The 25,459-nt window shown below is 36.9% G+C and overlaps 1 protein-coding gene across 1 annotated transcript in view; it reads left to right on the forward strand.

The window, feature by feature from the left end:
* Positions 1–25,459, forward strand: part of PIBF1 (progesterone immunomodulatory binding factor 1) — a 123,275-nt gene that overhangs the window by 13,774 nt on the left and 84,042 nt on the right. The window contains exons 5-9 of the mRNA XM_059820297.1: positions 7,054–7,187; positions 9,233–9,341; positions 13,698–13,879; positions 18,392–18,517; positions 22,333–22,431. Of these exons, the coding sequence (XP_059676280.1) occupies positions 7,054–7,187; positions 9,233–9,341; positions 13,698–13,879; positions 18,392–18,517; positions 22,333–22,431 (650 nt within the window). The remainder of the gene's footprint in view (positions 1–7,053; positions 7,188–9,232; positions 9,342–13,697; positions 13,880–18,391; positions 18,518–22,332; positions 22,432–25,459) is intronic.

Consider the following 25,459-nt stretch of genomic DNA (forward strand, 5'->3'; position numbering starts at 1 on the left):
TTGGTATGCTGAGGAGTAAGACCACTAAAACTCTACAACTTTGTAACAAAGTTCTCTTGTTGATTGTCTGTTGCTGCTCTGAGTTTGCACTTAATCAAAGCCTGCTGAATCTGTAACACAGACCCACTAGGGCAACGAGCTGCTTCTGACAACTGGTAGCGAAGAACAGTGTGTGAAGACTGATTTCTAGCACTGGAACTAATCTGATAAACACAGCTAGTGTCAAAAGATCGTTGTCACTACTTTGTTTTTTAAAGTGGTCAGTATAAGTGGTTCTGCAGTACTACCACTAAGTTGATGGCTCTCTGTACACAATTGTTGCGTCTGTGATTTAGACCAGTGCTGTTCCTCTGATTCTACGTGCAGCAGTAACAGACTGGCGGGGAGGCAGTGGAACTGGTAAAAGTGATGTTCTTGTATTTCAGTGCTGACTGATCTGTTACCAAATGTATAGTACAGACTCGTTTCAGTCCTTCTTTTACAGTGCTCAGTACTTCAGGTGCAAATAATGTTGGCACCACCACCTTTGGAGATACAGATAGAGAAGAAAGTCCAGCTATAGCTCCTATTACCAGGAGCTTCCCAGAAACAAAACCAGCTTCTGATGTGTATGTTCCTATGCTGAACATCAGCATACTATTTTCAGAGTTGTTTGCTTCCAAAGTGGTTAGAACTTTCCCTCAAACAGATGTAATTTACTACTTTTGTGTTTCTCTCAAAGCTGGGAGAGAGTGAGAAAGAAATTCTGCTTTTCTTTGTACCTCTAGAAGATTAAGCATTGCTTTCTTCTTCTGGCTACGAGTTTCTTGGCAATGTTTTCCTGGAATTTGGTCTTGATACAGTTTTATCAGGGCTTCTTTTCTTCAGTTATGTTTTTCTGTAAAGTTGCCTTTGGGATTTGCAATCAAGTTTATAGTATGACAGTTATCTAAAGGCTATGGTTAGCCTAAAGACAAAGCTGGATCTATGTAGGACAAAGATCTCTTCTAAGACTGTGTCTCTGAATTAGGATTAGTAGCTGTCAGGTTTTCCTAGACAAACCTAACAGTTTTCTCTGTGATAACGTTTCCCAGCTGGAGGAAAAATGTTTCTATAGTCTTCAGAGAATGAACTAAGCTATTGCACTCAAAGGATCGGTTGGCACTATATGTATCTGAATGTTGTAAAACTGATGCTACTGTTGCCACTCCAGAAGGACTGTGTTCCCTAAGATTTCATCTGAAGTTTACACATCTTTAATTTAAAGATTGCACTCTAGAACCCTTCCACAACCCCCTGACACCAATACTTTCAAGCAGTGCTTTGATTACTTGGTCTTCATGTCTCTCTCTGGAAGGGACGGATGAGGCCTCAGTGTTAGGTGAGGTATGTGCCTTGTTTCCTTCATTATTGTTAATATTTATCTTGTTCAGGAAAAAAGCTGCAAAGAAGAATATTCTACCAATAATTGTTAGCTTGGGGCAGCAGTTTAACATTTCCAAGACTCAAGAAAACTTATGTATCTATGAAAGTTCCCTTTTCTATCCTATGTTTTTCTGCCTCTTTTGATGTATAGCTGTTGCTCATATGAACTGCTAGTTGTTGTTCAGAAGGACCAAATGGCTTAATTCTAGTTTCTAATGCAATGATCTCAAGAATCCTTTTCACCTGAGAATATTTAACTGAAGATTCTCATCAGCTCAGATACTTTCTTGCAAAGCTTCCCTATTTTTTTTTTGTGTTGGGTTTTTTTTAGTGGTTGGACTTGATGATCTTACAGGTCTTTTCCAACCTTAGTGATTCTGTGATTCTATTTTGGAAGTAGCTCAACATTTTTGTTTTTAATTTTTAGTGGCAGATAGTGCCCCATCTACAGTCTTTGCCAGATTACCAATTTCGTATCAACATACTAGAAGAGGTGTCTTATTCATCCAGTTATATATAACTTCTTTCTGACATTTGGGCAGTTGTAGTCAAATAAATAATTTATGGTCCAATAATATTTGAATGCATACTATGTAAACAGATTGAAGCAAAATGTTATCTTTACTAAGTAGCAGCACTTCATCTAAATAACTTGAGGGAATTGGTTTTCACATCACAATAGTACAGTAGCTTTACATTTGCCTAGGGCCTTTAGGTACCTTAGTATATGAACAGAAAGTGCTGGCTTGTGTAGGTGATCTTTCAAAGATGAAGTTATTCTAAATAAGCTTTTTAAAAGCAGGATCACTTCCTTCCACAGGCTTATCTGTAAACAGTGTGAAGAAGTCTTGCTACTCTGACTGGCTGATTAATCTTTTTCCCTAAATTTCTGTTGTTTATCTTCTTATCCCCAAAGGCTTTTTGAAAGATCAACTGATCGCTACCATGTATTATGTGTCACAAACTTTGTTCAAAAAGTATGTCACCCAGTTTTTGTACTTGAAATTTACATAGGTGTTCATTTCAGTGACTGCTCTAAGCTTTTATTCATTCCAGATGGAAGATAACAGTGAAGCTTAATATCATAAAACTGAGGTCTGTCATTAGATCTTTAGTTTCTTTACCAGTTTGGGATTTAAGTGGTGCAGACCAGGCAAGTTCAGAATCTTCCTGCTTGAAACATCCATCTGTCGACAGTGTTTGTAAACCAAATGGAAGTGCTTCTTGGTAGGGACTGCTTCACATGCTCTGTAGAAACCAACTGTACTGCTTAATACTGGGTCTCTTGGACAGCTCTCAACAATTTCTTCAGGCCATGTTTGCCTACCCATCTTGCACAGGAGAGGTTTGCTTGTTTTAACCACCTCATCTGTCTGAGTTGCTACTCTCTGCAGTACAAAAATTAGTAAGAAGCTGAAGAAAAGCCATGCATTGTTGGCAGGATCATCACAATCACGTTCCATGTGAGGAAGTACTGTTTGCTCTTTAATTTTTTTTAACGTTTGTGGACTTACTTAGTTATTTTTATTTATCGGTGTTATTTCCAGGACCTCATTCATGTCCTTGAAAGTGCTCTGTATCTTGATCCTTTTAAAAGCCCCCTTTTCACTTCAGCAGGACAAAGCTGTTCATCAAGACTATCTCTTGAAGATAAATTGAAAGATAAAGCTGTTCCACTGCACAGATCTTAAAATCAGTTCAGGGTATATGGACATTGTTATAAACTAAATTAACTTCATCACATGCAAAGCAAGGCTTATTCTTCCTAAGCACAGGCAGCTTGATTGTACGTCTTTAAGATGTATTGCTATAGAAGTCCAGAAGCTTGTGTATCTGCTACCTGGAGGTATGCATACCATATAGGGGTTTTTAGCCTACAGACTGTTTATTAGCTTACTTTGTCACATTTTCTCCTGTGATAATACAACTTTGACATCTAAAAGGTTAGGTAGTTGGAAAACAGTGGCCTATGCAGCAAAATTAGTATTTCTTCAAGAATTATAGTAAATCTTAAAAAAAAAAAACAATACAGAACAAACCCCCTTTATTTAATTATCTAGTTTACAGTTTGATACTTTAGGTATGTCTTAGTACTTAGTATCACTTTTCAAAAGTAGAATTTAACTTCCCTCCCCTTCCGTGGAGTTATCATATTGTTACATGACATTGACATGACATCAACAACTGATTTGTTAAATAAAATTCAAAACCTAGTTTAGGTCTCGGGTATTAGAAGTAACCATAGATATTTAACTGTTAATTGGTGCTTTAGAGCTGTTTATGACAAATTTTCCACAGGTTAACCAATTTAATTTTATGCTTTTGGTAGTTGACTTCTAGCTACTAAATGTGTAATACTGTAGGAGATTCAATAGCCCACTCTGTGAAAGGTGTATGAATTCCAGCATGGTATCAGCAGCAGAATGGCACAGGATATCCACAGAGGAATTGTATCCAAACTTAATCTTCCAGTTTGCACTTAAAAGTTAAGTGCCCTTATCACAATTTCCTATTGCAAGATGAGTCATGTTTGCACTGTATAACAGGGTACTTGCACCTGTATGTTACGTATTTGGAACTCTAGCTAACTTGTAGACAACACCTTTAAAAACATTGGACAGAGGCTTTACCATTATGATAACACCATCTTTATAAATGTTGGCTTGTTAGTTGGTTTAAGAAGAAAGTGTTCTATAGTGCTAATTTGTTTAATGTATATCCATTAATTGGGGTAAACATGAAAATAAGCCATATATACCAGTATGTTAGGATGAATAATAATCGTGTCTTTAGATGTGTTCTTAATGACATGCTATCCAAAATCCTTGTAAAAACTTTCTCAGTGTTGTGATTTATGTGATTGTGATCTAATGTGATTTTAGTGCAAGTGAAAATTACTAGACTTGTGAAGTATAAAACAGAAATTTCTTATTTATCAAGAGAATAGTTACAGTATGTTTAGTAACTCATGGAACTTTTCTGTAGTGTCTTTCAAGCATTTAGATGTGGTGGGTTTTTTTTTTCAGGAATGCATTCTGTCAGTCTTTCAGTTTATGGTGCCTGTGAATTTGGTCAGAGTGTTCTTTGTGTCTTTCCTTCCCTATCCTAGAGTGATCCTTGTGTTCATTCTTCCTAGGAAGCTGTGTTTAGGAGTCATCCACTCCATATATGCTGTTGTCCTAAACTTATCTTGTCTCTTAAAAACCAGCTAGACACAATTACTATCCTCTCTTATAACTGTATAAAACATAGCTTTCAGTTTATTTTGAAAGATTATGCACTTACACAATGTCCCTCACTGCAAAATAAATTTAATTTGCAGTGGTAAATGGTTGGTTCAGTAATCACATCTTAAGGCAATTCCTTGGTTTTGTATTCACCTTTAATGAATAATATTCTGATGTCGATTTGGTATAACCAGATGGAGTTACTGTTTATCAAGCATCCATTAGTAAAGCTTTTGACGCTGTTTCCCACAGCATTCTTCTGGAGAAACTGACTGCTCATGGCTTGGATGGGTGCACTCTTTGCTGGGTAAAAAACTATCTGGATGGCTGGGCCCAAAGGGTTGTGGTCAATGGAGTTAACTTGTGATGGGCCATCAACTGGATTTGTGTTCCCCAGGGCTCAGTTTTGGGGCCAGTTCTGTTTAATAATTTTATCAATGATCTGGACGAGGTGATTGAGTGCACCCTCAGTAAGTTTGCAGGTGACACAAAGTTGGGCAGGAGTGTTGATCTGCTTGAGGGTTGGAAGGCTCTTCAGAGGGATCTGGACAGGCTGGATCGATGGGCCGAGGCCAATTGTATGCAGTTCAATAAGGCCAAGTGCCGAGTCCTGCCCTTGGGTCACAACAACCCCATGCAATGCTACAGGCTTGGGGAAGAGTGGCTGGAAAGCTGCCTGGTGAAAAAGGACCTGGGGGTGTTGATTGACAGCTGGCTGAATGGGAGCCAACAGTGTGCCCAGGTGGCCAAGAAGGCCAATGGCATCCTGGCCTGGATCAGAAACAGTGTGGCCAGCAGGAGTAGGGGAGTAATTGTCCCCCTGTACTTGGCGCTGGTGAGGCCACACCTCAAATCCTGTGTTCAGTTTTGGGCCCCTCACTACAAGAAGGACATTGAGGTGCTGGAGCGTGTCCAGAGAAGGGCAACGAAGCTGGTGAGGGGTCTGGAGCACAAGTCTTATGAGGAGCGGCTGAGGGAGCTGGGGTTGTTCAGTCTGGAGAAGAGGAAGCTCAGGGGAGACCTTATTGCTCTCTACAACTACCTGAAAGGGGGTTGCAGAGAGGTGGGTGCTGGTCTCTTCTCCCAAGTGACAGGACAAGAGGAGATGGCCTCAAGTTGTGCCAGGGGAGGTTTAGACTGGATATTAGGAAAAAATTCTTCACTGAAAGGGTTGTCAGGCATTGGAACAGGCTGCCCAGGGAGGTAGCTGAGTCACCATCCCTGGAGGTATTTAAAAGACGTGTGGATGAGGCGCTTAGGGACATGGTTTAGTGGTGGACTTGGTAGTGTTAGGTTTATGGTTGGACTTGATGATCTTAAAGGTCTTTTCCACCATAAACGATTCTATGATTATTGGGCCTGCCACGTATCAACCATAGCAGAAAAAAACAGAACTCAGCAGTATTCTGAGAAACAGAATATAGAAAAAAGTCTAGATGCTCAGGGGGTATTCTCAAGTTTTTAAGAAGCAACTCTTTTTGTTGTCTATCATTTTTCTCTAGTAAAGGTGGATGAGCATTATTTTTTGGTTGTTTTTGTGAAGAAATTGCCAAGTAGTACAGCATTTAGGACAAGCAAGGTAACCTTTGTGAAAATAAATACCTACTTTGTAGAAAAATCTGAGAAGTGGAGTCTAGATTGTGGATTAAGGTACAAAAGTCTGCTGTTCCCATGGGGGGTGGGAGGGAAGAGTATGATGGTTAGGAAATCTGTTTATCTTCAAAGGGAATAACCAGTGTTTTAAAAGAAAAATGCTTTCTGTGTGTTCTCTTGCTTTGGTCCCTTTTTTCTAGTTCCCATAGTAGTCTCTCAAAGTATATGAGGAGGAAAAAGAAGGGAAAATGGAAATTAATGCGGATAGACCAGTAAATAAGCAACGGGGGCGCTTTTGGGTGTTTTTTTCCTTCCTTCACCAAAGCTTTGGATGATATGCTTCAGCAAACATAAATTACCTGATACAATTTGGGAGTAACTGGCTGAAATTTTTCACATAGTGATAGAAGTTCCCGAACTTTCTGAAAAATCAATCCTCTTTCTTTTTTATTCAAATGGACCAGCAAGTATCTTCACAGGGAAACTTGTCTGAAAATACTGTAAAGGTGATGTGACTTTTATGCTCCTGCTATATAGGTTTGTAGACCACTGGCTGTATATATGAGGGTTACTGGTATTTGAAGTTGTGCTAATGGACAAATGCATTACAAAAAATAGGTACATTAATCAACTATTTAGAATAAGATAAAAAGTGAGTATCAGTATAGGTGGTTTCTTTGTGATATATGCTAGATTTCCAAATACCGAGACAAATGTGAAAATACTACCACTTGAAAATTCATAGGAGATCTTTACAAAACTTAGTCGGTGATTGCTTTAAGTAAATATCAGTGTAGCTGTGATCCTTTCAGAATGTCTTACCTTGTAGAGCTATGAAGATGAGAGGAGGAATCGGTCAGAGCTTGAGGTTAGATGCCAGCGTTTAACACTGGAACTGGCTGATACCAAGCAGATGATTCAACGAGGTGACTACAGACAAGAAAACTATGATAAAGTAAAATGGTAGGTATATCTATAGGTCAAGTATTCTACTAACATACAAATGTTAATAGATAAACTACAACCTTGATTGACTAGAGTTTTTAATTTGATTTTTGGCTTATGCACACCACAGGTATTTTTCCTTACCTCAATCCACTAATGGTTCAATTAGCTCCTGTATTATATTGCAGTCATAAGATGAACAACATTTTGAAATCTGATACATCAAATTATCTTCCTAGAAGTTTATATTTAGGGATTTACTGTGTTTCCAGAAAAGCGTACCAGTCTCATTGCAACCAAAGAAGTGGGAGCTGTTCATGCCAAGCATCTTAGAACAAGTACTCTTTTTTTCCTATTTTGAAAGCAATGATCTAACAAAAGGCCCTGTGCTCTACTGTGTGGTGCCTACACAGTGAATGAAGAGGATAGGACCTTGGGAATTGATATTTAACAACTTGAGATATCCTAGTAACCATAAATTTGAAAGGGCTGTTATGAGAACTCTTTGTCAGACAATTTTAGGATTATATTAGTGAATTGGTTTAACTGCAGAAAGTTCCAGTGTCTCTTTTCATTTTTAAAATACAGATTTTAGAGTTCTAGCCTATTCTTTGAATGCCCATCTCGTAAATAACAATTGCAAAATAGTGAAAATGGACTTCTTATAAATACAGTCATAGGTGTATACTTCACAGTCGAGCTCCCAAATGGCTTTTTCAGTGTGCTTGCAAGTACAAGAAATCTGGCCTATAGCAGTTGGGGAACAGATTAAAAAAATGGGGTTATGAATAGAAAACACCCTGTCAGCTCCTTAGTTGTTCATACTGAATAAACTCAGGCACAATTCATTACTGACACAAATGACTTTGCCACTAAGTCATTTGAAGGAGGTCTGTCCTCTGAATAACTGTTCACAGCTATATGTACTGAAACAACCTTGGAATCTATCTGGAAGCTTGTTGCAAATAGGATGAATTGATGCTATGCTTTGCTTCCCATGTGCAACTGCATCTTATAAGTGGATTGTAATAACTTCCATGTGAATGGCCCCAGTGTTTAACAGTGTACATTTAAAATATTCTTGAGTTGAAAAAGGCATGCATGAATGTGCCAAAACTATATTTGAGAGAGTAGGTTATATTCATCTGGGTAGGCACAGATGAAGGGGAGGGGAGAGCACTGTTGGCATGACTGCATGAGGATACTTGGGAGCACTGCAAGAGTTAATCACTTCCAGGCTTGTTTCTGCCTTTAAAAATGCTATGTCAAATCTTCTAGTTCTGGTGTACTACAAGTTATCTCAGTTTTAAAGCTATGCTAGTCTTAATATAAAACTGGTTAGCTTTTTTACAAACTGCAAGCTCATAACAGCTCACTCATTTCACTATTCTGACAGGGTCAAATAGAGTGGAGACACAGAGCTGCTTCTTTGTGCATATGGAAAGCACTCTTATTCAGGACACCAACATAATTTTTGCAGCTTGTGTCATGTATATTTTGAACATGAGAAGACTAGTACAATCCCCTCTGGTATCAAGGGACTGTATAGAAGGGAGAGTAGCAACTGAGAACAAGTATACATTGCTTTGTTTGGTTAGGAAGATGGGAATGAAGTTGCTTTAGTTTTTTTATCCAACTTCAATGTCTCCAAAAGATTCAAGAGAATGTCATGGGAAATAGCATCAAAAGCTTGATAAAGTTAAAAGGATGGACAAGGGTACTCACAGTTCATTGCTAAGAGGAGAAATGTATAGCCCAAAGTTACACTAAAGAAGAATAATCAGAGGAGGATGAAATAATTTAGGACAGGAATTCAGGATTATTGTATTATAATTTAGGATTATTTTTTAAATACTTAGAAAAGAAGAAAATTCTTTCATATAATAAGATATTGTTGCAGGTGCTAATAACTAAAAAAGGTAGGATTATTACTAATTGCCCTATGAGTGACTGGTTGGAAGAAGCCAGTGTCATGAACTGAAAGAAGGCTGAGAAATTACAAATGCACAGGAATCTTGTTCATTACACTTTATGCATCTAATAGTTTCACTTTATTTTAACAGTGAACGTGATGTATTTGAACATGAATTGTCAGAACTCAGAAGAAAATATGAAATATTAGACGTGTCACACAAAGCACAAGCTAAAGAAAGGAATGACTTATCAAAAGAGGTAAACATATTTCAGTAATTGTCTATTTCTTCACCTCAGGAATTTGATTCTTTGTCTAATCAAGTCTTTCAGGATCACCTGTAGGATTATGGAGTAATTTAGATTGGAATGGTCCTCAGGAGACCAGCTTGTCCAACCCTCCCATGCAGTGCAGAGCCAACTTAGGTCAGGTTGCCTAGGACTTTGTCAAGTTTTGAGTATCTCCAAGGATGGAGATTCCACAGCCTTTCTGGATGATCTGTTCCAGTGTTTGTTCACCCTCTTGGTGTAAAAGTTTTTGTAAAATCTAATCAGCATTGTTGCAGCTTTTTTCTATTGCCTCTTGTCCTGTAAACTATGCACTTGCAAGAGTCTGGCTCTTTCTATGTGTTCCAGTTGGATAGGTGAAGATAACAATAAGACTTTCCCCATCCAGATTTCTTTTCTGAAGGCCCCTTGTACATCATGTGCTGCAGACCGTGACCATCTTGGTAGAGCTCTTCTGGTCTTGCTGCAGTATGTTAATGTATGTCAATGTATGTCTTTATGGCAACTCAGAATGTGACATGGCACACCAAATACAGTCTCACAAGTACTGAACACAGGATAATAATAATAATTTTCTTCAACCTATTGTCTGCATTGTTGCTAATACAGCCTAGGAGGCACTTGGCTGCCTTTGCTGTCAGGGCACACTTCTGGCTCATGTTTAGTTTTTTCAAATAGTATTTGCCTATCCAATCCATATTTTGCCAATTTTCTCATAGAGATGTTATGGGAGATGGCTGAAAGCCGTGCAAAATTCCCAGTAAACGACATGGACAGCTGTCCCTCCATCCATAGAGCCAACTTTCTTGTCAGGTTTGCTAGGCACAGTTTGGCCTTGGTAAATCCATGCTAGTTGTTTCCAGTTACCTTTTCGTCCATATGCATGGATATGGCTTCCAGGAAGATTTGCTTCATAATCTTTGCAGGGACTGAGATTAGATTTACCAACCCACAGTTCCCTGGGTCCTTCTCCCTGAAGGTGGATTCTGGTCATCAGAAGCCTTGCTCACTTGCTATGATCTTTCAAACAACTGGCCAGCCTCACAGCAACGTTGGCTATCTCCCTGGTCAAGTGCTTTCCATTTTTCCCTAGGCGTTATGTACATGCTGTTTTCCTAGGTCTCTAGCTTAGTCTTCCTTTGCTTCAAACTTGAAAACTCTGCTAATAAGCTCAGGAACCTGGGAGGCCCAAGGGCAGAATTTACCAGTGAAGGCTGAATGCTGTGAGTATGCTCTGCACCTTTTGAGGGACAGAACTAGTTACAACCTACTCTAGCTCTTTCTGACCAATAGTGACAATACGGCAGAGCTACTGTATGGCTTATGTTTTGTTGTGTATGTTTTCTCTTGAAATCAATAGAATATTTAGCTTTTCTTCTTTGTGACTCTAGTAAAATAATGGTTCAGTTGCCTGAAGTTTCCTTCACTTTTCCTTTACAGAAGTTAGTTCTGCGTCAAGAATAGAGAGACTGCTGTTCTGGACCTTTTCTTTCTATGATACTGCCTATTGACAAGAGAAATTTCAGTGCTGCTTCCCTTTTGGGCAGCACTGTCTACTGGGGTTGATGGACTGGTTTTCTCTAATGTGTCTCCATTACTCTTTGAAAGTCTTTCTGCTGGGAGAATGAATAAATGCTTCTTCAGGCACAGAGGGGTTCTCATCTTTGTTAGGGTTCCACTGAGTTCTGATCCAGTTAGGTTAGTCACTTCACTCAGATCTCAGTCATTGCCATTCTGGTAGCACAAGTATTTCACAGGGGAATGTGTTTCTGCTGCTCCAAAGACATTCCAAGAGCAAGAGGTCTGTCAGGTCAAGATAAATGTCTCTTGCTGCTTCTCTGTTCATTAATTAATTCATCCCAGAGTCAAGAATTGTGTTCAGTGATGCCTCCTCTACTGAGCATGTATGATAACTTCTGGGTCAAGGGACTGAAAGAGAAACATCTGTAGAGAATGTTTCCGAGTCTCCTGCCTTTATCTATAAGACTTTTGATGGTTTATATCAGTACAAGCTTCCATTAGTCAGTATCCATTTTCACTATTTCTGTATCGAAATTGTTCATAGGGAGGATTGCTTCACTGAACCTCCAGGATTAATTATTCACCTGAAGTAAATGAGTTAAAATAATTCAAAACTATTGAAATCACTAAGGGATTTTTCCCTTTGTCGGATGTAGGTGTAACTTTGCAACAGCTTTTCAGAGGCTTTTACTGAATCTCAAGAAAGAAACTTTTTCAGTTTATATCATCATTGACTAATTATCAGACGGTTTGTAGCTTTGTGCAACTTCAATGCAAAAATAAGACTATTTTTTAAGCGGTGTTTCCATATAGAAATCTTTCTAGGAAACATCAAAAGGAACAGAGAAATAATTGATTGGTTGTTCTGAATTCATTTGTGAATTTATTTTTTTTAATGTGATATCAAAGGCGCACTGCATGAGAAGGTTGTTCTTGACTTCCGTACTGGTCCAGGCAAGAACCAGATGGAGGATCTTCGTGTGTTAACACTTTGACAGATGAGTAATGAGACCAATTACGCCTGAGAGAATTCAGGGGAGATTGTGTTCCCTAGTGTCTTTGTATAACAGTGTTACAGATAAAATAGTGGGTGTAACTACCACTTCAAAGATAGTACTCCTCTGTCTAATTTTAGATAGCCATAGAGGTGCTCTGAAACACTAGGGTAGAAACAGAGTTTATATTGGAAAATATTTTTTATATTCTTCTTTTACCAGTCTTAAGGCTTTGTTAGGCTGTTAATTCATCAGTGTTCTAGCATTGTAAGAGGACATTAAAATGCAGGTTTGTTCTCAACATATAACAATGGCCAAAAAATTATGGTCACGTACATTAAGTTTGTATGTACGCATCAAGTAATGCAGTATAGCACCAACAATGGCTATTTTTCATTAACTTTATACTAAATTAATCTGAGAGGGAATAAAAGTAGCATTACTTTAAACTAAAATACCACTTCAAACTGTGTGATTACTTGAATCTACTGGAAGGTGCATGGTAGTTTTTGTGTTTGCTGATACAGTGTCACAAGTTCTGGATCAGAAGAGCGTACAATTGTAAGTGTTTATACAGTATTCATTCCAGGGGAGGAGGAGTTGGAGGGGTAGTAACTCCTAGATTTCTTTCTTCATGTAGTAAGCCATGATGTCTGTGTTGACTGTGGATATATGTGTAACCTCTTACTTGGAGAGAGTGCACAGTTGTGGTTTTTTTCTTAAATAAAATGAAGGGTAGGACAGGCATTTATACCTCGCGCTCTGGGGTGCTCACCAAGTGGGCGGATGGAGAGAAGCTGCCTATAAGAGGTGGGAATTTTGGTACAAGTTTTCAGCTGTTTAACTAGTTGCTCCATGTCTTTGACTAGAGTATGTCCCTTAAATAACCTTTAGTCCTTCTAGAATTCACCCTTCCTGAGTCATATCTAAAACACGTACATGATGTCTTTATAGCTTTGGGGGACATATTTCTGATAAGTTATAAATTTATCATTCTTTGAACTTGGCACGTGACATCCTTAGGAGCTTAAACAGCAAAACTATTTAAGGTGATAAAACTGCGTTTTGCTATCATGAGTAAGAAGTTGGGCCATTGTGCTCTGTAGCTGTTCTCTGACAATGTTCACCTCGAATAGATGGAGACTATTCTCTCCCACTCCACTTTCTTCTTGGAGTAGTAAAGATGACTGATCTGGTGTTGGGGAAGGCTGTTACAGAGGCTCACAAGATACTCATCGGTCTACTTTCGCATCAGTTCTGTAGCAACTCCATGATAAATGAAAGTCAAAACAAGGCCTGCATAACCCTCTTTGCCCTTGGTGCTAGCCTGGAACATTACTTTGTCCACAACAATCATGATATACTTCAGCCCCAGAACTAGCAGTTTTACCATTTCTTTAAGGGCACCAGAATGATTATTGCTCCATAAACTTTTCAAGTCTGTTTCTGAGAATGTAGTAGCCAGTATGATGACAGATTGGCACCAAGACTCGACATCAATATTTCTGACATACTACTATTCAGTACTTCAGTACTGTTTAGATACTGAGGTAGATTAAGGGGTGCTTTACCTCTTTTTCAGGTGCCAATTACCAGAAATAAATAATGAAAGCTCATAAAATTATAATTTCATTAAAGTCGTCTTTTCAGCAGAAAGCTTCACCAACTTACGCTAAACATAAGTGTAAATAGAGTTTTTTGGTTCAGGTGATTTCACAGAAGAGAGTTAAAATGAAATCCCAAATATGTGTACATAGGTTAAATGCTTATCTTGAAGTTCATGTTAAAGTGTTCTTTTTAATGCCTTTTATAGCTGGCAACCATACAACAATCCCTCAACTTGTTGCAAAAAGATAAAGACTATCTTAATCGCCAGAACATGGAGCTTAGTGTTCGCTGTGCACACGAAGAAGATCGTCTTGAAAGACTTCAGATTCAGCTAGAGGATGCCAAAAAAGCTAGGGAAGAAATGTATGAAAAATATGTTGCATCCAGGTAAGTTATTGTGTGTTCACTTCTATCAGTAGACAAGTTATTTACCTGTTTGCTCTTGTTTTTTGCACAAATCCTATTTTATTTTAAAAAAAAAAAAAACCAAACAAAACTTTGCTAAAGCTAGTCCATATTTGTGTAACTAGAAACAGAACACTTCTGTTGGGTCTTAATGTATATCAGAAATTTTTTTTAAAACCTTTGCTATAAGACCATAGCAGTGAAGATGTCAGTATTGAAAATTTATGCCAACTATTCTCTTAGGTGTATATGGAAATTTACGGAGGTAACTATAATTAATTACAAAAGAGCGAAAAACTCTTTAAAGTGCATATGTTACATATCTTCCTCCCTATCCCGCAGAATAAAATATATTTAATTTTCACAAATGTCTAAAATAGGACATAGCTCTAACAGTTGATATGAAACATACTATCAGTCTTTCATAGCTCAAGTTTGAATACAGATTCCCTAGATGTAGCCTTGAGAAATAAGTTGATCGTTGTATGCTATAGCCACAATGGTAAATAGTGTCAAATCCTTATGTTATTAGATTGGTATAGATACATGTATGTATGGGATGTTAAACAGGAAACACTACGCTATTCAGCTACATGTCTTGCTACATGTGTAATGCTATACTACAAAATTTCAAACCACATTTGGTTTTTTCTTATTCAAAATTAAAGGTTATCCAGTTGATGTTATTTCCCTATATCTAGATGCCAAAAAGTACCATTTCAATATATATCCCAAAATTACATCAAATATTTGCCTGTATGTACTTCATTAATGAACATAAACCCAGTTTTCGTTAGTAGTCCAATCCACACCTGTGGATTGAATGAATGAGCTTAGAGTATGAAGTAGGTTCAGCTTCTCTTCAGCTGCTTTCTTCTGTTTGAATCAAGAAGATGGAACTGCAAACAGCATCTATAAATCTTACATCCTTATATAACTAAGATGAAGTGTGCTAATATGACTCTCCTGTAATGCAACTAGAAGACTAATTGTTATCTAAATGGAAATAGAAGAGCACTCTACTGAAATTATCAGCTATGGAGTTCCAGCCCATATTGCTTATCAGAAGTGTTTTTAATGCTATATTTCCTTTCAATGCAGTCACTTAAACTTCTTTTTAATTTGTTTTACATGTGTATATATCAGAATTATGTTCACCTGGAATTTCTGCATTTCAAATAAATTTTTAAGGTTTGTTTTTTAAATGGGGTTTTAAAAAATCTTGTAGATCTGAGCAGTCTTCCTCCAGAAATGTGCTTGTAAGCACTGATCTAGCTGTAAGCTAGATTTCTATTTCTAGAAAACCCCTGTGAAATCCTTATCCTGTAATAATGATGTAGAGGCACTTTTACAGAGCTGTCTCCATTTGAGGAACCTAGAAAGAGATGTATGTAGCCTGCCTCTACCACAGTTTGGGATACTGTGCAAGCCTAGTTCACTGTCCTCTGGAATATCAGAGGTGTGTCTCTTGGCTTTTGATACCAACTAAAGAGAAATTCTGTGACTCTTACTTTGCCTTTAGAGATCTTGATACTGTCATTGGGATTCTGTACTGTTACCAATCTCTCTCTTGACATCATTGGTATTGGTAACTCTCTTCATGATGCTTATTTTCATAGGACAGTTATTAATTGTAAAAAATAATGCAGGTATGTCTGCCCTCCGCTAGAGACTGTTACTGTCTTTTGCGGGGACAATACAGCATAGCAGAGAAGACAGTGTAGGGTATTGAGCAGCATGTGTAGGACTGCACTGCAGCTTGGGCAGCCTAGGTTGTATTCAAAGTTTGGCTGCTGACATACTGATGAAATTTGAATAAGTCATTTCGTAATGTAAAAATGTAACGTAAAATGTAAAGATGTTAACGTAAGATAGGGGTGATGGTATCCTTTTGTAAAATGCTTTAAAACCTGTATGTGATCTGCAATATTGCAGAAGCTGTCCCTTCTTTACATTTTCCACGCACATGTACACACTTTGTGTGCATCTTCTGAGACTGCATCCCATAGTGGGGATTCCTGTCTGTTCAGCACTTGAAACCATCCATCTCTCAGGTCAAATATCTATGGTATTAGGTTTCTTAGAGCTCTACAGACTCCTATTTATTTATTAGCTAAATTAGAGAGGTACAAAAGTAGAGCAGGAGAAAACTGTACCAACTAATGGACATTCTACAGTCCTCAGTGCTACCTGGGGGTGACATCAGTTTGGGTAATAAGCTTCTATTTCCTACCTTTTGAAGAATTTGAGTCTTTTTAATGCTCACTTCACATCTGGTTTTCTTTTGGTTGCTGTAGTTCAGGAATTAAGATGATGAAAACACCCCCAAATATCTTTTTTTAGGATTAAAGACTACTTCGTCTTCTGGTCACCATCAGAACTGCTGGCATTGGGGTACTGTAGTTAGAAAATTACAGACTTTAGGAAACTGAGGAATTAACCTGCCAGATTTTAGAAAAGACACGCTTCAAAATAGGTTGAGATTATGGCAAGATGAATGGCAGCAGCTCATAGCTACAGTTCTTGTGAATCTCTGTGTAAGCACAGACCAACACAAAAGATTTACCTTTAAATATTTAATCTTAAAACACAATCTGTAGTTGCATTGAGATGCTCAGATCACATTTAGTTTATTTACAGTATAAAGCTTTATGAATAATAGGCCTGGAAAGAAGCTCACTAAAGCAAGCAGCCTAAAGAAGACAAAACAACTTGATAAGGCAAAAAACATTTTCCATTACTGTTCAAGCAAAAGACCATAACAGGAGATCAGGAATGAAAATCGCAAGTGTTGTTCCTTTTGCTTCAGCAGCAACTTGGTGTTTATTAAAAGGCAATTGGAAAGGGCAGGAATATGCCCGTTACTATACCATTTGTTTATTTTAGTCATCATAAAGATAAGTGTCACTTTGAACTGTCTTCTGGTGACATTAATGTGGGTGTTCAAGACTTTTCCAGATTCTTCTCATTTTTTCAGTGAACCTTCCTGACTTTTAGCAGTCTTGCCATGCGAGGGAAGGTGTAATTTCTGCAATGACAGAAATTTTTTTTTGGCAAGTAGTAATAGTAATAGCAAATTATCTGTACCAAGAAAATAGTAATGCTCGTTCATGCTGCACATAAGAATTGTATCCTGAGGTCCTGATCTTCAGCATTTTTTTTCTTCCTACATATTAGGCCATATAACACATAAAGAACACAAAAAGTTTCTAATGGGGACCTTAAATTTCAGTACAGTGTGGTGTGTTGTTTTGTGTTTTTTTGGGTTGGTTATTTATTTTATTATAAACTTCTTCATTGTATCAAAGAACTTCATAAAGTATTTTGCTGTAGTGTGGCGCAATTGAGGAAGGAGAGGAGATAAATTTACTTTTACTTTGAAGAGTCAGCTGAAATTCAGTGTCTCAATGAAAAGAAAACAGGAAAACCTGGACAGCAAACTCTGACTTTTAAATATTTTGGGGCTTTTAGTTAATGTGAAAGAGTTTTTGGCCAGCTCAAGTACTGATTTCTAAAAGTTATGAGCTATCACACAACTGGAAATCGGAAGAAATTGAAAACCTTTTACAGTTGTAAATGCACATTTCCTCATAAACATGCTTTTGTTTCAAAAGCTGTAATTTCTAGCAGTTGCTTCACTGCTGCTTGATTATTCTTTAACGTTAACTAGGTGCTATAAAATGTTAACATTCCTTAGCTGTTAAGTACGTACAACATAAGCCTTTTTTTATAGTTTTGTAGAAGTTGTTTTTAATGGGATTACCTACAATCTGTTATGGGCTTCCAAAGTTACAAAAAGATGTCAATATTACTCTGAAATTAAATTCTTTTATCCTGGAATCTTCTGATTATCTGCTGCTTAAAAACTTAAGTGTGTATTTTAATTAATTTATGTCACATTGGCAGGATAAATGCCCAAATCTTGGGTTTTTTTGACTTCACAAATCTCCTCAGCATGTCATCTTCAATGTTTCTTGTGATTTCCCGCCCCCCCGCCCCCGCCATGAGGTGCAAATAGTACACAACAGAGTCTTGTAGTAGCATGGCAGTATTGTAAGTTAGCAAGTTTATCAACCCTTACCCAGAGATGAAGAAACTAGAAAACTTTGGAAAGCGAGGAACTAACTTTTTTAAAGTGGTTAATTAATGTAAGCACTCATGTAGAGACTGACAAAGAATTTCTGGAAGGATGTTAAGCATAATGTTGTAGATTAATCAATGTCAAATTACTTTTTAAAAATGAAGAATATGCAGAAAGCTTTTAGTTATTCCCAATTAAATATTATTTATTCCTGATTGATTTTCACTCAGTTTGCATAACTACATAGGCTGATATGTATTTCAAGCAATTTGGGAGGAAAATGAGTAAGAATTAAACAAAATGTAAAATCAAGAAGTGCTCTGCTGTACTTGTACAGCTATACCTGAAGTGTTGATATTTTGGCCAGTGCAATTCATTTTATATTCCCATGTTGTGTGTTTGTTTGTTTACAGAGACCACTACAAAACAGAATATGAAAAGAGATTGCATGAAGAGTTGGAACAATTAAGGTTGAAGACAAATCAAGAAATCGAGCAACTAAGAAGCACTTCAAAGGAGATGTATGAACGTGAAAACAGGTAGATCAGATGCAGGCAATAACCTAATTAGGGCAAAAATGACCAAGTACTGTTTTGTGCTTAGGTATAATTCTAGTTGACTGGCTCTTTCAGAAGTGATCAAAATGTGATAATTTAAGTTCAATTATAAAACTGATGAGAATCTTGTAAAAACTAAAATGACATGATACTTGTATAGTAAATATATGGTGTTATAGTTATTATTAGATGATGGACATCCAACATTGCCAATGAAAAGTATTATTAAAATTCATGTTCTAGAGAAACATTAGTGGTTTGAAGTTTGTTCAGATGTACAGCGTTAGTTAATACAAAATGTGTTGGCTTACCTGTCATGCTCTATGGGCAATCTTGAAACTGTGCCGGGAGACAAGAAGAGAAGGTGTTGATGCAGAAAGTAAAGCAGGAAAAAATGAGGGAAACCAATAAGACTTATGCCTTTCTAAAATAAATCTATTTGAGATTGTTTACAGCATTATGATTCACAAAAGCACTGATTTCCTGTAAATTATTATGAAATCCCCTTTTGAAGAAGTCCTAGTCCTCCAAAGACCTGCATATTGAATTTTGTATGTGTGTCATCTTATTGAAATCCATGGAATTACACGCAGAGTTAGGCACATACATAAGCCTTTAGGGATCTAAAGATTTGGACTTTTGGGACTGGATTTCCTTTTGAGCTTGTTTTTTTCTCCTTTTATTCCTTTAAAATGGGAGGAGCGCTTAATAATTCATTATAACTTCATTGTAGATGTCCTGAAAGTGTCTTGTGGAGACGGAAATGACTGTGGTAAAAAGATATTTGTGGCATCAGCATCTGTTCCTTTAATAGGTAGTTTTGTTACTGCTCGGAAGAGTGAAAAAAGAACATGACTCCTGCTGTCTGTGTTCCAGTCAACTGAAAGGTTCTAATTAAAAAAAATGACATCATTGTGTAGTTTTGCAAGTGTGAGTAAAATATACACAGACACACACACACATACATCCACACCACTTCCTCTATGCAAATCTATTTTGTATTACAAAGTATGAGTTTAAACCTCCACTGTTGGTGGAGATTTGACAAGGGTCTGTATATCATTGAGAAAGCTACTGAAAGATATTTCATTTGTATCTGGAACTAATTTACAGAAGTTTTATTCCTCATTTTGAAATAATTACTTCTGAAATGTAAATCCCTTAGATTTGACTTCATATTTTGCCAAAAAGGATTTTTAATGTATGCTCTTTCTATAAAATACTTAAAAATTCCACCATAAGACAGCACTTCCCAAGCTGAGGTGCCTTTCAAAAGCAAGAGAAATGGAACCCCAAATTGTGAGCAAAGCAGTTTGCAATGAAATTGTGTGATGTGATGAGATGCTGATTGTAACTGAAAATAAGCGAAGATGCTGGTTTCATCTTCAGGCTCAAAGCATGGAATGGTATTACAGCTAAGCTAATATAATATTCAGTTGCTCTTACTCCTTACCACTTTGCTAAGCCTGGTGGGCCTGATGTTTCCCTTGAATTTATTGGCACTTATTTTACACTTGGATGAGTCAGTTCAGGAAGCTAAAATGGTGGGGGTGGGGGGGAACCAATGAAAAGGTTATGCTTTCATTCTTAATTTATTTGGGATCAGTTTCAACTTTGGTTGTAGTAAGCATTGGCTATGTTAGCGTTAGCAAGCATGAGGGAATTCACAGGGCCTGTCAATGTCTGCATGAGGTTTGACTTTGGATTAGCTGTCATCTGTTCCCATAGATCAAACACAATTTAGTAGCTTTGAGCATGTTAGATGGTCTCCCTGAGCGCATCTTCTGACTTGGTTCAATCTGACTGGAATCCAATTTGTGCACCCTAAACAATAGTTTAGGGATGTGAACTGAAGTGCAATAAATGGCAGTTGTTGAGAGGTTTATTTCACAAGCTACTATAGATGCCCTTATGCTTCTGCTTCCCCTCTGTTTTTAACTTCTGCTGAAATATTTTCATTACATCTGTTACTGTCATCTTGTTGGTTGAGTAGTACCTCACTTGTGTCCTTTTTCCTTCTATCACATTTTCAATTGATTAGCTATTCAGTTAAGAAAAATAGTTTATTGTCTAAATGAGTTGCTGTATATCTTCTGCCATTTAATTTTTATCCCACTTCTGTTACTCCAGTCTTAACGTTGCACTCCTACTCTGAGACGTAATATGCTTGATCTTAATGCTGTTAACAAAATTAATTACCATGTTCTTATATTTTGGTATGAATCAGTTTTAAAGAATCTACTCTCAAGATAGTCCCTGAATTTAATCGGTAAACTCTGTAGCCCAGTTACTCAATTTTTAAGGAAAATTTTGTTATCTTTCTCTCACAGCCAGTTAACGTCTACATAATTCTGATGCTGATTCTTCATAAGTAACTATTTCCTATTCATATGAATTACTTCGAGTTCAGAAAAGTACCATTGATACCCTTTCCTTAGTCTAGAAAATAGTCTTTTGTCCAAAAGTTATATAACTTTAGTGTGGCTAAAATGACCTACGATAACATTTTCCTGGGCTTAATAATTTTCCATTTACCTCTATATCTTTTCTCTTTTCTTCAAAATTTGCCTGAGACTATGATTTCACTTTGCTTTAAGTCAAAAAGTTTCTGTGGGGGAGGGGGGAAGAAACAACTTCAGTGGGAAGCGCTTGGTTGCAACTACATTAACAGTTTAGTTCAGATGAAGAATGTGGTTTTGAAGTGAAACCCCCTAGTCATTGCTGCTTGCCACATTTTTGCTTGCCTCACAGTTTGTGCTTGTATTTGCAGTATTGTGCTCACATTTGTAACATGTGAACAGGATTCCTTTCAGATGAAATGAAATTGAAAGGAGTCTCTAAGATCATCTAATATATTCCAAATGCTAGTGGGTGTTCAGGTCACAGGAGCAAACCAGAAGTAGCTTAAAGTAAGATCCTTGAAAATGGTCATAATGTAGGTGTCTGGTCCTCAACAACCACTGTTTGCTCTGCAAATTGGCTGTTACTGTGTTGCATTAAATAATGGAGATATAAGCATTATCTAAGCAGTACTTCCACTTAGTACAGCTTATTGCAATGGTATGCTACAGGCAGACTACAGATTAACAGACTATTAATACCTACATAATTTTTAACACAAATACTATATGTATTATTATTTATATGATACTATTCTCATTTGTGTTGGTGAAATAAGAGTGAGATAGTTTGAAAGTCTTGACTGATTCTTGGTTAAAAAATTGACAGAAGTACAGATTGATTGAAATAAAATGTTTGTGTTATTTTATGGTTCTGGAGATCAAAAATGATGCTAGAAGGAGACACCAATGATATGCAATAATCTATATATTGGACTAACTAGCCAATTAGCTGTATGTGGAAGTAGGATTTCTATGCCTAGCTAATCTTTTCTTGCTCTGTCATAGAAGTTGTGAATCATCTCAGCTTAGGAGGACAGCATTCCCCTAGTTATTAGTGAAGTACTGAGCAAAATTATTGGAATTTATTTAATTCCTACCCAAAAAAAAATTTACAGTTCTAGTATTCTAGAATTATTCATGTATTTCTACTCATAAATAGGTGCTTTGATAATTGTTTTTTAGAATTTCAGAACTGGAAACTTTGCTGGTATATATGAAAGTAATCTGAAGTAAAGCCTCTGTAATGAATAGGCGTATAGGTAGACAGACCCCTTTATCATTTGATGAGAATTGAAGAAGGTAGTACTGAAGTTAAGATCAGTCAGTAGTAATTCATGAAGCAAAACAGTCTTTTTCCTAACAGATTCTTGACAGAGTAACTTTTGCTTCCTTCAGAAATTTGAGAGAAGCGAGAGATAATGCTGTCGCTGAAAAAGAAAGAGCAGTTACTGCTGAAAAGGATGCTTTAAGAAAATATGATCAACTCTTAGAACAGTAAGTATCTTTTAAAATGCATATAAAAAAATCTAAATGTATAACTATATTTATCTCTAAGGAGTTTTAGGTAGGAGGAATGACTGCTTTGGCTTTCTGCTTATAAAGAATAAATTGAATTAGAAACACTTTGTTTAAATGAAGTTACAGTTTTAAATCTAGTGGTAAATTTTTTCCATTACCAGTGCAGTAACAATATGGAAGTTTGATTCTTCTCCTCCAATCCTGTAAAGACAAGCAAAGAAAATTATGCATCTCATAGCAAGAATGTGGATTTCATGCAGTACAGTAGCAGCGGTCAAACTCTGAACCTGTTCTTTTGTTTTTTTTCTTTAGTTGAAAGTAGAAAATTTATCTTGTATGATTACTTCAATTAGTATTTTTTGTAAAGTGTGGATAGAGAACAGTAGTCATGAACAGTTATGCTTGCTACATGCTTCTTTTCTTACTGCTGTCTCTTCTCAGTCTTTCGTATTCCATGTAAAAAATACAGCATCTAGACAAACATACAATTCTGTTCGTATGGAGAAGGAAACTATGATTGGTTTCATGCCTGTTTACAAGCAGTCTTACTGTCCTGCTCTGTAGCACCTTGTCTTTGCTTTATGTAAATTTAGAATGTTAGCTGTGGTAATTATGAGGTAACTTAAAACCATGGACAGCAATCAAAGCTCTTCTGGGTAAGTTTGTCATGCGTCCTTAATTTTGGACTTGATTCATTGTTTAATCCACATCTTTTTTCTAAAGTGAAAAGGTCAGTTCATTAACCCACAGTGCCACCTAGTCATCTATTCAGAGAAAGTACTTGATGTAATTCAAAACAATTCCAAGCAAAACCAGTTCACAAGTAGTAATCTGTTAAAATGTTGTTAGCTTAAGTATAGACACAAATAAATTCAAGCTTTTAAGTTTTATGTATAACTCTTAAATTGCAGTGGTGATATTACTGAAGAAATAGCATTGCCCCAGCATAGCCACAAAGGACTGAAAAAATGTCAGTGCTAACTAGTAGTGTGAAACAAAACAACATGAGTCAGAGGACTTGATCTCCATGCTGTGTTTCAGGGGTTTGATTTCAGATTAGTTCTAATTCAGGCTGAATGGGCCCAAGGGTGCTGAATGCTTTTTAGTGGTTAGTGCATTGTAGGTGTCTTGGATTCTCAAAAAGGAATTCAGTTAGCAAACTCTGAGATGATGGCTGCACAATGCAAATCAAATGTGGAAATGAGAGCTGGTTAAGTGGGGACAACCAGGAAATTTGGTTCAAAAATGATCTCCTGAGTCAAAATAAAATGCTGATGTGAGCCAACTATGTGTTTCTTTCTGAGACTCCTACAGACTCATACTTTTCACTGTGATAAGACTAACTATGACATGTGGGGAGTTCCTATCTAAGTGGAAGCTCTTCTGGAAAGTAGGTCTGGCGTATGATAATTTGAGTATGCACATTTTCTTGTTTTTAGTGAAAATATCAACTTTATAATTCTTACCATATTTATTTTTAAACTTAAGAACCATGGAGAAAATACTTTTCTATTCTGCTGTATTCCAACTCATAAAATGCGTCATTTTTTTCATATTGTTGCTTTCTTGAGGAGGGAAGTTCCCCTGAAATCAGAAATATAGGGAGAAGATTTTAAAATGCAAGCTTTGGGGGGTGGGGGGAGGGGGGGGCGGCGGCGGCGGGAAGAAAGTAATATGCCGTTTGTTATCATCTGGTTTGATACCCTCATGCTTCTGTCTTCCTGGTAGCTTTTTCTAGTAATAAGCTCTCCAATTAAGTAAAACTCTCCTTTCCCCAATTTAAGTAAGTTAGTAAGTTGATTAATACTGGTTTTTGAAGTTCAAAGTAGATTATTCCTCAGAAGATTATGCTTTTCAGAGAAAAAACTTCTGCTTGGGAAAATGGAAAACCCATACTTCTTTAAAATGTAGGTGTCTGTCTTTAAAACTATCTCCCTTCTAACCACAGTACAGGTGTCAAGACTGTGACTTTTTCCACATTCCAAATCATCTACCTTAATGAACTGCAAAGTAACAAAGTAGCGTGATGAGATGGAATAAATGCCTTAGCTTAAAAGACCCCAAATTCTGAATTTACTGTGGACTGACATGTGGCAGTTCTGTGGAACAAAGAAATTTTCTAGTATCACCAGAACCCCCCAAGATAAAAAAGGAATACCTGTGTTGTCCAATTCTGTAGTTAAGTGATTATAACAGCTAGTTCTACTTCAGTGAAAACAAGGTGACTCATCGTAGTTACCACTGGTATCATAATATATATAAACAAACATGTTTGAAAGCTTCAGAAGTATGCGGAATGTTGACTGGCCTGAATGGTGGTTAAATAAAGCCCCTGGCAAATCTTGTGATCAGAAGTGTAACTAATACCTAATTTTCTAGTCAAGTGCAGTTATTTTCATTTTTCTTACTGATGATAGCTTTTTGTAAACAGTTGTTTACAAATGCCAAGAAAATACCGAAGTGATAATATTCATGAAAGAATTATACTGAGAAAGAATCTGCTATTTCAACCTCAAAGTACATCACTATGATGTCAGGATGTACATTTTGTTGCTCTCTTTGCTATTATACAGCTGTAAATTCTTTGTGAGACTACATGTTTCATTTACCTGTGACAATGAAAAAAAACTTAACTGTATTTTGGATTAAACTGTGGTCAATGTCACACGTTCTAAAATTATGACCAAATGGAAGCATTTGCACTTTGTTTTAAACTGCTGGTAATGTGACGAAGACTTTCTTCTAATTTTGAAGTTGTATTACCTCAACTGAAAGTGTCTCAGGGTTGAATGAGGAGAGCAATTCTATAATAGCACCATCATCTACTACATAGTAAAGTGTAGATACTTAGTAAGTTCAAACTTTTCCTTGTCTTGAATATTCCTGGAGTGTTATTTTCAAGCTATTGACTGTTAATCTGTTACTCACTTCTCCTTGCCAAAAAACCCCAACCCAACAAAACAGCAACAACAAAAAAACCAGCACCGAAAAGCAGACCAAATGC

The sequence above is a fragment of the Gavia stellata genome, chromosome 1 (assembly GCF_030936135.1).
Source record: "Gavia stellata isolate bGavSte3 chromosome 1, bGavSte3.hap2, whole genome shotgun sequence".
In the NCBI taxonomy this organism is placed as follows: Eukaryota; Metazoa; Chordata; class Aves; order Gaviiformes; family Gaviidae; genus Gavia; species Gavia stellata.